At 35.1% G+C, this 11,548-nt stretch overlaps 2 protein-coding genes across 2 annotated transcripts; both read right to left on the minus strand.

Moving 5' to 3' along the window:
- Positions 1–6,867: 6,867 nt before the first annotated feature.
- On the minus strand, positions 6,868–7,995 carry LOC117169820. The gene has a single exon (XM_033356328.1). It carries the CDS (start codon positions 7,993–7,995, stop codon positions 6,868–6,870), a length of 1,128 nt encoding a protein of 375 aa, XP_033212219.1.
- A 1,473-nt stretch (positions 7,996–9,468) lies between these two features.
- On the minus strand, positions 9,469–10,908 carry LOC117169821. Its single transcript, XM_033356329.1, has one exon. The coding sequence runs from the start codon at positions 10,906–10,908 to the stop codon at positions 9,469–9,471; it is 1,440 nt and encodes a 479-aa protein (XP_033212220.1).
- Positions 10,909–11,548: the final 640 nt, after the last annotated feature.

Consider the following 11,548-nt stretch of genomic DNA (forward strand, 5'->3'; position numbering starts at 1 on the left):
TTCCAAGACACTGTTTTTTTCCTCTCTACAATTTGCATTTTTTGGTGAATAAAAGCCATGAAAGAGTGGACAAAGTAAAGAAAGCATTCACTCATGTCGTTGGAAAAAAATTCCAACAAATATTTCGGTGGTTCTTCCAATAATAAAAAGTACGAACAAAAAGCCGGAAACATTTGGAAAATTCTTTTTACATTTGGAAAAATAGAAAGCCATCTCGTTTTACTATGAGACAACAGTTCAAGAAAATGAATCTCAACAAATTCACAAAAACTTTTCAATGATTCAGTTCGTACAGTATAAATAGAGAAAAAATCAAATATCAATCGACTGCAAATGAATTAAATTGATCCAACCCATGATGAGCACTATTGTGAATTATATGGGCAGGACACCCAATGCCAATAATGTTTTCATTGACTTCTCCTTTCAAAATCAAAAAAACATTATGCCAGCTCGATTGACACAACCAAAGTTTGTGTTTGTGTTATCGGCCGAAAAAGGTATCTTTTGTTTTAGCCCAAATTCATCAAAACTTTTAATCAGTAAATTTCCAATTGTTTCTGTTTCATTTTTCGCTTCTTTTATATCTAAAACCCTCATTTAAGTCCCACCCTTAGAATAATTAAAGTATTACAAAACAATCGGGAATAATTTTACATGACCATGATTGCTACAATCAGTCCGTACTCCGATGAATAGAATATCCTTGAGGTCATTAAGAAGAATTTCTATCGAGTCAGGGGACAAAACGCCTTTTACAAATTTATCCGTTTTTGTCCTTGCGCAGCCAAATTTTTTTGCGATTTCGGAGGCATCAAATAACACTCGCAATAATGGCGAAGAACAATCCATCGACTTGAAACTTTGATGGTGGTTCACAATGTGAAGAGCGAAGGTTCTTTCTGCTGCATGGACCTTTAAATCTGTTGGCGTATGTTTTCGAAGAAAAAAACTTTTCATAGACTTCGATGTTGATACAGGGGCGTAGCCAGAGGAGGGGGGGGGGGGGGGGGGGGGGGGGGGGGGGGGGGGGGGGGGGGGGGGTGGATGTTGAAACCTCTCTCGAAATTTGGAAAAAAAATTAATTTTTCAAGTAAATTCAAAATAATCTATAAACAATTCTGTAAAATATAAAAGATTCAATATTTCGATTTTTTGCATTGTAGTATTTTGATTAGCGAGTTTTGGGAAAAATGAACTTTTGCATTAAAATTTATAAAAAGAAGAAAATTTGAATCAAGAAAGTGATAACTTTAATATGGACCAAATTGAAAAATGATGCTCTAAAATCTCAAAGATTTACTATTTAGAATGAAAAAACTTTAATTATTTCAATGTTAATTTCGATTATAAATAAGTCTACCATCTTAGAGAAATGAAAATCCTAAAAATTAATAAAATATCAAGAATAAATTAAATAGCATATTCGTACAATAAAACTTGAAAAATTAACTATTAAAAATTGGTAATTTTACAAATTTGATACTGAAAATTTAAAGAATAAAACACTCCATTATTACTATTTTCATGCAAATAAAATTAGAACCAAAAAAGAAAAAAATCATAAATTATGCAAGTGAAAATTTGCATATTCCTGAACTTACAAGATTAAACATCATTAACTTGAATGTTCGAGCAATTTCATATAAATTATAAAACATAAACAAAATTAAGAATTCCTAATTTCTGCGAATGGAAAACAATAAAAATCAATAATTCAGTGACTTCAAAATCAAATCTCACAATTGAAATATTTGAAAAAAATAATATGAAAATAAAAATATGAAACTATAAAATTTAAAAATTGGAATACGATTGCAAGTTACAAATTCAAGGATTGAAAAAAATTAAAATTTTCTTTCTCAAAAATAGAAACCAAAATATTAAAAACTCGGCAATCTCAAAGTAAACCCATTTTCGTAGCAAACCTCTTCTGGACATTTTTTCTGTCTGTGCCCACGTTTACTTATATATTTATTTATGTCATATTATATTTTTTTTACCTTTGCCATATGCTTCAGTTAATGTTATTTCTTGTCTTATTTTTTCGTCAATTTGACATTAAAAAGAAAACAAGAAAAAAAATACAAACATCTGCAGGCACGCTTACGCATGTGTCGCAAATTACTTATTTTCCTTCATACTTGTTGCGACCATCAATAAAAGCAGAGAAATCTGCTTTTAAAGTTGCACTGAATTCGCATTTCCTTTTTGGATTTTTTTTGCATTGCTGACTTTCGCATACATACATATTATTACCGGGATCACGAAAAAGTATCACAGTTATGTTCCGGGTTTGCTTGCAAAGCCTTAATGGTTTAAATGGAATTCGTCGCGAATGGAGAAAACTGGAGAAAATATTTGCTCACGGCAGTGTTGAAAAATCACATGTGGATAATCTTAACCTTATTTTGGAACAATGAACAATATATACTCACACATTCAGAACGCGCACGTTAGCATGTTCATTTGGGGCTCCCCGTAGTTCTATGGATATGCCCAATGTAAGCCCAATCAAGAAATCAAACACTAAATCGGCTTTATCAACATAAGTTTAAATAATTAAAAATTCGGAATAATTGGAAAAATTCCAGGATTTCGCTGAGATTGCATGCACTTACTTATTTTATTCAAATAAACTATTAATTAATTTAGAACGCCCACTATGGGCATTCTATGGGTATACCCAATGAAAGCCCGAGCAATAAATCAAACACTGATCGAATTTATCAATATAAGTTTTAATAAGTAAAAATTCGGAATAATTAAAAAGATTGAAGAATTCGGGTAAGATTGAATTCACCGTAAATGAATCTTTTAATTAATTTCACTTTTTGTTATCTGGACTGCCCAGTTGGGGTTTAATTATAAGTTGGATTAAGCTGGGCCGATTTCCACATGGGTTAGACATAAGCTGATTTAGAATGCCTACCCAAATACTAGATGATTCAACTGCATACTGTTCTTTGGAATCTTATTTAATGCGTGAATTTTTGCTTTAGAAATAGTATTTTATAAAGACGAAATTGCTTTTTTTACAATAAGTTTGTCTAAAATCGAAATTTCGTCAATTTAGAAAAAAAGACCAGCACATTAATTTCCATAAATCAATTAAAATGTCATAAATAACTTATTTTTGTTTTAATTTTGGTACTAATAGAATATACTATTGAATTTAATTTAAAAAATGTGGGAAAATTATGTTCAATTTAATTTGGTACATAATCTGTGATGAAATCTAATCTCAAAGAAGTAGTATGATACTTTATTATGGCTCGCTAAGCGGTTTTTTCAGTAGCGTCGTGATGAGATATGCATTTATGAGTTCAACACTTATAAATTTGAAACTGAAAAATTTGTTCAACTGTATTTTTTTAAAGTTCTACCAATTTTTTAATTCTCATAATTTATGGTTAAGAAAGTATGAGAATCGTTCGCACACCTTAGTTTTTCAACGGACCTCCACGTTTTGAAACACATTGAAGCTGTAAAATCGGTTTTCATGGCGTCTGTCGGTCAGTCCAGGCGTCCGTCTACCCTTAAACATGATTATTTTCGCAAAAATAAACTGATCAAATTGGGCTTTAGCACATTTTTTGGCTCTTAAAAGGAATTACTAGTTTATTAGCCAGCTTTCTTTAACAAAAGGTTCTGGGTTTATCCAGCGAAAATGCTATGCTAAAATTCAGTGATATAAATTTTCACCTAACGACGATAGATACATAAAAAAAAGGCTAATAGAAAAGTTGCAGCCTTTTAAAGGACCTGCAAAATTTTTATATCCATTTTTTGATAGGACTTTATTTGGTTTTCTGCATTGAAAATATTTCCAATGAATTGAAAATTATGATTTTCTGCCAAATGACATTAGATACTATCTAGATACTAGTCCTAACCATTTTTTATAGGATTTGTCATTTTTCTTTTATTTTTCGAAATACTATGAAAAAATATTAATTCATGTTTGGAACCAAACTATTTGAAATACGGGGGAAAATCTCCAAGAGAAATTGCAGCTTTTAAGAAGTACTGCAAAATTTCTTTCCGCCACTTTTACATACGCCTTATCATTTTGGTTTTATTGACCGAAATTACCATAAAAGAGACGAATTTCCAACAAAATATAAAAACTCTCAACCCAAAGGTTTTTAACTAAAATAGATTAATTTTCAACAACAAAACGAATGATTAACAAGATAGTTCTGTTTGAACAAAAATTTGCATTTTTACCTAAAAAATAACCATTTTCGACCAAGAAGGGAATGGGTAAATTTTCAATTATCAATGTAACTTTTCACCCCAAAAAAAAAGGAATATTCAACAAAACAGTTCAATTTCCAACCATAGAGATGAAGTTTTAAGTTAAACTTTAAAACCCATTTGTTAAATTTTTAACCAAAAAGATAAGTTTTTCAACAAGAAGATTAATTTTCTACCGACAAAAAACGAATTTTTAAAAAATTCAAGAATTCTCAAATTAGAAAGTGAATTTTTTATGAAAGAAAGTAATTTTTTTAATTTTTAAGAAAGTATTTTAACTTTAAAACCTAGTTGTTAATTTTTTCAATAGGCATTTTCAATCAAGTAGATTAATTTTCTACCGAAAAAACGAGTTTGAACAGAAAATCATCGGGTAACGTATTAAAAACGTGACTAAACGTGCTTATAGAAAAAATTCTCTAAATTCCAAAAGGTTTGTAGTATACGCAGCGCCGGATTAACCATAGGGCTAGGTGGGGCTATAGCCCCAGGCCCCTGGGCAGTCAGGGGCCCCTTTACTCCAGGAAAAATATATAAATATAGGAAAAAATTGTAAGATAATCAAAGACTAATTGAAATAAGTATCTGTTATTTTTGTAGTTACAAATTGTTCTAAAGATAATAAATAAATTATGATAAAAATAGTTTTGAGTTATTTTTCTGCACCGTCAAACATTTGGATTTTCTCTGCCCTTAAGGGGGCCCCTTCAAGATTTAGCCCCAGGCCCCGAAAAAGGTTAATCCGGCGCTGAGTATACGTGTAACGTTACTTTAATCGCTCTTACGGCGTTGGCTGTGACCCTACTCTGCCGAACTCTTCGAGGGAAATAATCGCATTGTCCTCCTTTATACACTCGAGGCCTGATATCATTCTCCAAGGCTTCGAGATGCGAACAATATTCGCTATCGAATTCTCGGTTCCAGCCGGCTACAACATCACTATACAACAACTGTGGCCAGAATATTCGGTTAAAGTAATTGTTCTTGTGATCGGTGTGTGTCCTCAAGACGGCCTATCGTTCTGATTTCAAATTGCTTACTACGCAAGTTCTCCAAATATAATCGCAAAATTTTTGAACTCGGTTATTTTCTGGTTTGATATGTATGAGGTTTTCAAAAAACCATTAAGCTAGGGTAAGGGGGGAGGGGCAGCGCTAACCAGTGGGGAAAAGGTGACATTTCTTATATCATTTTTATTCTTTAATAACTTTAGTTCTACTTTGGGTTAAATAAATTTATTTTGTTATAAAGATAGTGTTACTTAATAAAATCTTGAAAATTGACGTTGTAAAATAAAAATTATGCAGAAGACGGTTTTTACGACGAAAGAATGAAAGATTTGCTGACAGACGTATAAAGTTTTTAACTTTAGTGATAATACTTAAAGTATAAACATTTGATATATTGACAGATAAAACAATATCACACAGTGTGATTATAATAATTAGACCTAATTAAAGTCCAAAATACATTAAATCTTATGTTGGCGATGCGGACCATTAATTTCGCAAATAGTTATCTTATTGCGTTTATGATCACTCCTTGAGTTTTTGAACAAGGATCTATTAATTTATGAAAAAAGAAGAGCAAGATTCACATATAAAGAACAAGATTTATTAGACTTCTTGATTGGTGTAACAATTAGATTTCGCGAGTGACTACAATTTTTCTATCGATGTTGTTGTTATGATTTCCAAAATTGGACTACCTGAGGGACTAGAGGTAGATGGTACGATAGGCAGGGAGATGTACTAAGTAAGAGGAAGGGGGTGTTGGAAAATGCAGTTGTTTCAGGTAGGTAGTGTAAATCAGCGAAGATTTAGTAAGGATCGGTTGAGGGCTATACAATTTTAAGGGGCAACGAAGGCTAGGTTGAACAAAAAGTAAATATAAATCGTTATACAGCTTAGACTACAGATGTTTGGGATAATTCTCAAATTTTCGAAGGTAAAGAAAGTTTGGGTAACCTTGAAAGACAGCAAAAGTGTTATGCCTGCATTTAGAAATTTAGATTTTAATACAGACTTCGAAGGATATATTTAAGACTATTTCGGTTCATAAATTTTCACAAAGATCTGAAGGCTATTTAGTGATTTCGGCTTCAACATGCCGGCCCCTTTGAACGGTCTAGTTCAACAAGAGAACTATGGAAACACATATTACAATAACAGAAACAATCATAAGGTATATGTCGATTTCAATGTTCGATAAATGATATGATAATAAATTACATTTCATAATTTTGTGTAGAGAAGCGTTAATTTTTCTTTTGGAAGAAACATAAAGTACAGGTGATTCATATGAATAAAATAAAAGAAAAGTACGCAAGATGCAAAATTCGGATCATAATACGGTTTGGTAGTTTGAAACTATAAGGTTGGAGTAGACCTAGAAGTTATTGCTGATTTCTATTGGAACAGGAGAAATCTTTTTCACACTTCGTTTGTATTCTCCCTTGTGTGTTTTCACGGTGACTACTCGAATAATCTTGTCGCTAACTGGATGGACTGCTACAATTCTGCCGAGGGTCCATTGAATCGGAGGCAAATTATCGTCTCTTAATCTGACAACGTCGCCGATTTTTACATTGGTGACATTACCGGTATGTCATTTCTTCTTCACGTTCAGTTGGTGAAGGTATTCTTTATACCAACGCGACCAAAAATGTTGTCGCATCTGCTGAACTCGTTGCCATGACGATAAACGTGCTGTCGGAATTTCTGTTAAATGTCGCTCTGGCATGCTTCTAAAGGAATCGCCTATGAGGAAGTGAGCAGGTGTCAAAGTGGATAGGTCATTGGGATCTGAGGAAATGGGAGTTAGAGGTCTCGAATTTAAGATTGCCTCTATCTCAGTGGTCAGAGTGAGTAAATCTTCATGGATTAATAGAGTGTTGGCCACGACTCTCAGAAGATGATGTTTAAAGGATCTCACGGCGGGCTCCCAAAGCCCGCCGAAATGTGGAGACCGAGGTGGGATCACGTGCCACGCGATATTGTCGTTTGTTAGTGTTCTCTCTACCGATTTGTTGTGCTCATGAGAAGATAAGAGATTTTGGATGTCCACAATTTCATTTTTGGCGCCAACAATATTTGTGGCATTATCTGAATAAAGGTCTGAACTTAGACCACGTCTACTAAAAAATCGTCGCAGGGCGGCCATAAAGGCTTCAGTACTGAGATCACTAACGAGTTCGATATGAACGGCCTTAGTAGCGAAGCAAACGAAAATAGCTGCGAAGGTCTTAATTTTGTTCCGATTTCTGTGCCGCCTTTCTTTAATATAAAACGGACCGCAATAATCTATACCACAAACTAGAAAGGGACGTTCGAGAGAGAGACGACTTTTTGGAAGATCTCCCATGATATATTGAGGAATAGATGGGTTAATCCGAGCGCAGGTAACGCATTTATATATTACCCGTTTGACTGTATTTCGTCCGCTTGTAACCCAAAAGTTTTGATGTAGGATATTAAAGGTAGTTTGTATCCCACCGTGCATAGATTTTATGTGTTCTTCTCGAATTAAAACGTCGGTAAAATAATGGTGTGGTAATAGCGCTGGATGCTTTTGTGAGAAAGAGAGATTGGATTTGTCGATTCTACCTCCTACTCGCATAATTCCGTCAGAATCAATAAAAGGAGCTAGATTGTTGAGATTTCCATTCAAATGACCCTTAGATTTCAAAGATTTTAGTTCGTCGGGAAACCCTTCTTCTTGGATCAATCTAATCATGGTAATAGTAGCGCATTTTAATTCTTTAATTGTTAACTCTCCTGTTAATTTAATTTCACTCTTCGCGTTATGGGTGACTCGTTTACAGCATGCAATAAATCCTTTTAGCTCGTTAGAAGAAGAAAAGTGCTCTAAGATTTTTACAGTGAGCCTTTCCATGCATGGTTCAGCACTTGATTCTAAAATTTTAATTTTATTAACTGAGAGGGACGCAACGTGTTTCGTTGAATCCGAATTTTCGGAGAATTTTAGGACTGATTCTGGCCAAAGGTCTTCTTTTTTGTTCATCCAGGTTGGTCCATTCAGCCACAATTGAGAATCAATTAATTCTCTAGGCATGAGACCTCGCTAAATGAGGTTAGCCGGGTTACTTTTTGACTGAACGTGTCTCCATTGGAATTGGACCAAAAAATAACCCTTTCAAAGGTTAAATGTCGCAAGGCTTGAGCCGTCGCTTCATATAATTGAGCTAGTAGAAGAGCAGCAGACAGCTCTAGTCGCGGTAAAGATAACGATTTGATAGGAGCGACTCTCGATTTCGAACAAATTAAATACGTCTCGTGTCTTCCCTGATTGGAAGTTGATCTAACGTAGATAGCAGCCCCGTACGCCTTTTCGCTAGAGTCGCTAAAACCGTGCAATTGAAGAGTGGAATAATCTTCCGCGAGTAATTTTCCTTTGAATTGTAAATTTGATAGGAGTGGTAGCTGCTCATAATATTTTTGCCACGCATTATGAATTTCGCGTGGAACCGATGCGTCCCATCCTAAATTAATAAGCCACATTTTTTGCATCAAGATTTTCCCATATACTATAACGGGACCTAGAAGGCCAAGAGGATCAAATAATTGCGCAATTTGAGAGAGAATTTCTCGTTTCGTTAATGCCTTTTTTTCTTCGTTATTCTGATTTACGGTGAAAATTATTGAATCTTGTTTTGCATTCCAATGAATGCCTAGAGTTTCGGCAGTGATGTCTAAATTCAGTTGAAAAAACGGTTCATCTGAGCAATTTAATAGTGGCTTAATTAAACTTGAATCATTTGAGGCCCATTTTCTCAGGTTTAGGCCACCTTTACGCGTGATTTCGATTAACTCGTTGCGCAACTGTTCTGCCTCTTTGATAGTCGACGCTCCGGTGAGCATGTCGTCGACGTAGAAGTCGTTTTTTAAAACTTTAGCAGCTTTAGGAAAAGTGTTAGCTTCGTCGTCCGCTAGCTGATGCAATGATCGAATCGCTAAAAAGGGAGCGGCCGAAGTGCCAAAAGTCGCGGTGTTTAACTCGCAAGTCTTTATTTGATCGGACGGATCTTCCCCCACAGAATCCTTTGATACTTACGGTCGTCGGGATGGACTGTTGTTTGCAAGTACATTTTTTCTATATCAGCTGTAAGGACAAAGGGGTGCGATCGAAAGCGCACTAATAGAGTGAAAAGATTATCTTGAATGGTGGGATCTACCATCAGCAAGTCGTTCAAGGATAGGCCTGTAAGTGTTTTGCTGAGCCATCAAACACTACGCGTAACTGTGTTGTCAAGCTATTGTTTTTTATGACCGCATGGTGGGGTAAATAATAGCCTTCCTTTTTTGAATATGCCCTCACTTCGGACATGTAACCATTGGTATGGTAAATTCTAAGGTTTTTAATGTAAAGATTTTTAATTTCTGGTTTTTTGATAAAGGTTCGTTCAAGGGAATATAATCGTTTCAGCGCATTTGAGTACGACTCTCCTATCTCGCCTACATTTTCTCTAAAGGGAAGTCTGACACAGTACCTTCCGTTCACTACGTCTCGAGTAGTGTGCTTCTCATAATTAGTTTCGCATTCTTTTTCTTCTACCGATAAAATTTCCTTTTCGGGACAATTTTCTAGAGTCCAAAACCTTTCTAATTGACTATTTAACAGCATTGTGATAAGATGACAAAATGTTTGTCTTATTGGGCTTCCGACAAGCGTCTTGCCAGCTATAATCCATCCAAAAACGGTATTTTGTAAAACGATATTCTGGCCGGGAATCTTGATTTGCCCTTGCTTCAAGAGTTGAAGAAAGAATTCAGCCCCAATGATACCGTCCACTGGACCTGGTCTATTGAAAGATGGATCGGCTAATTTTATATTGTTCGGAATATTGAAATCCAGTTTATCTAACGGTCTTGAAGGTAGTAATTCATTAATTTCATCCACTATCAAGAATTCGAGATTTAAAGAGAAATTATTTAAGCGCGATTTGACTTCCGTTCTTGTCATGTGTTTGATGCATGATGATAGTGAGTTCACGGCACCTAGAGGAATGTTAATATTCTGTCTGGGAAGCTCTAGTTTTGATATCATTCGTGTCATCAAGAGATGTGGCTGAGAGCAAGAATCAAGAAGAAATCTACATTCGCTATAAGTTCCGTCCCGATCCATTATCTCAACGACCGCGGTTGTGAAAAGACTTTCGCCTTGTGCGTTTTTTGAAGAAAATGTGTTCAAGTGTGTCGATTGAGAAGGCTTGCTGCTTGTGTTCATGAAATTCGCTTTAGAGTTTTTATCTATTTGGTCGGTTTCAAGCTGTAAGATTGTGTGATATTTTTTGCTACAATTTTTACAGTGATCTGATTTGCAATCTTCAACGCGATGGTTCGATTTAAGACAGTTGAAACACAAATTTGCTTTTTTAATAATGTTTATTCGCTCGGAGACGCTCGAGTTCATTAATTTCTCGCAATATTGAGTATAATGAGAACCTTTGCATAAATGACAGAAAGCCTTATATTGAGTTGCATATGAATGAGAGTTGTGATTTTCGTTATTCGCGTGCGTTCGTCTATTCTTATTCTTGTCATGCTGATCCGTTTTTTCGCTTTTGTTTGGTTTATATGTTTCAAGTATTTTTCTACGAGAGTGCAGAAAATCTAATAATTCGCTCATTTTTGGAGAGGAATTACCTTGAGTTTCTTCCTTCCATTTTATTCGCGACTGATGGTCAAGTTTGGAGACTAAGGGTAAATCGGGAACGACTCTAAAAATGGTTTGTTTAACGCTTCGAGGGCACGATAATGTTTGGTCGCATTGCCGAGATTCTTTCCTAGAGAGGAGGCTGACGCATTTTGACAGGTCGATAATTCAAAAAGAGCACGTATTCTGTTTTCTATTATCGCGACGGGATTATCATAGTATTTTTCTAAGATGGACCAAGCTACTTGATAATTTTCCGCGGTAGTTTCTAGAGACTCAATTTTTTCTGCTGCCTTACCCTGCAAGCACGATCGCAGATACATTAGCTTTTCGGATTCAGAGAATTTTTTGCTATTATGTATAGCAGATTTAAAGGTGTCGCTGAGTCCAAGCCACTTTTCGTATGACCCTTCAAATTTAGGCAAGTCTGCTCGGGGTATTCGGTAATTTGATTCGCTTCCGATATTCATCATATTCACATCTAAAAGGGATGATTGTGCGGGTAAATGATTTGCGGTCGCGTTTGATTGAATTCCGGATGCTGAATTGATTTGAGCATTATTACTTTGATTGTTCGAATTACTTGGGACAGAATGAATCGAAAAATCTAAAC

This window comes from Belonocnema kinseyi, chromosome 3 (genome assembly GCF_010883055.1).
Source record: "Belonocnema kinseyi isolate 2016_QV_RU_SX_M_011 chromosome 3, B_treatae_v1, whole genome shotgun sequence".
Lineage (NCBI taxonomy): Eukaryota > Metazoa > Arthropoda > Insecta > Hymenoptera > Cynipidae > Belonocnema > Belonocnema kinseyi.

Bases quoted from the DNA above. Each gene is read 5' to 3' on its own strand.
- LOC117169820 (XM_033356328.1), bottom strand. From the start codon at position 7,995: ATGATTAGATTGATCCAAGAAGAAGGGTTTCCCGACGAACTAAAATCT.
- LOC117169821 (XM_033356329.1), bottom strand. From the start codon at position 10,908: ATGAGCGAATTATTAGATTTTCTGCACTCTCGTAGAAAAATACTTGAA.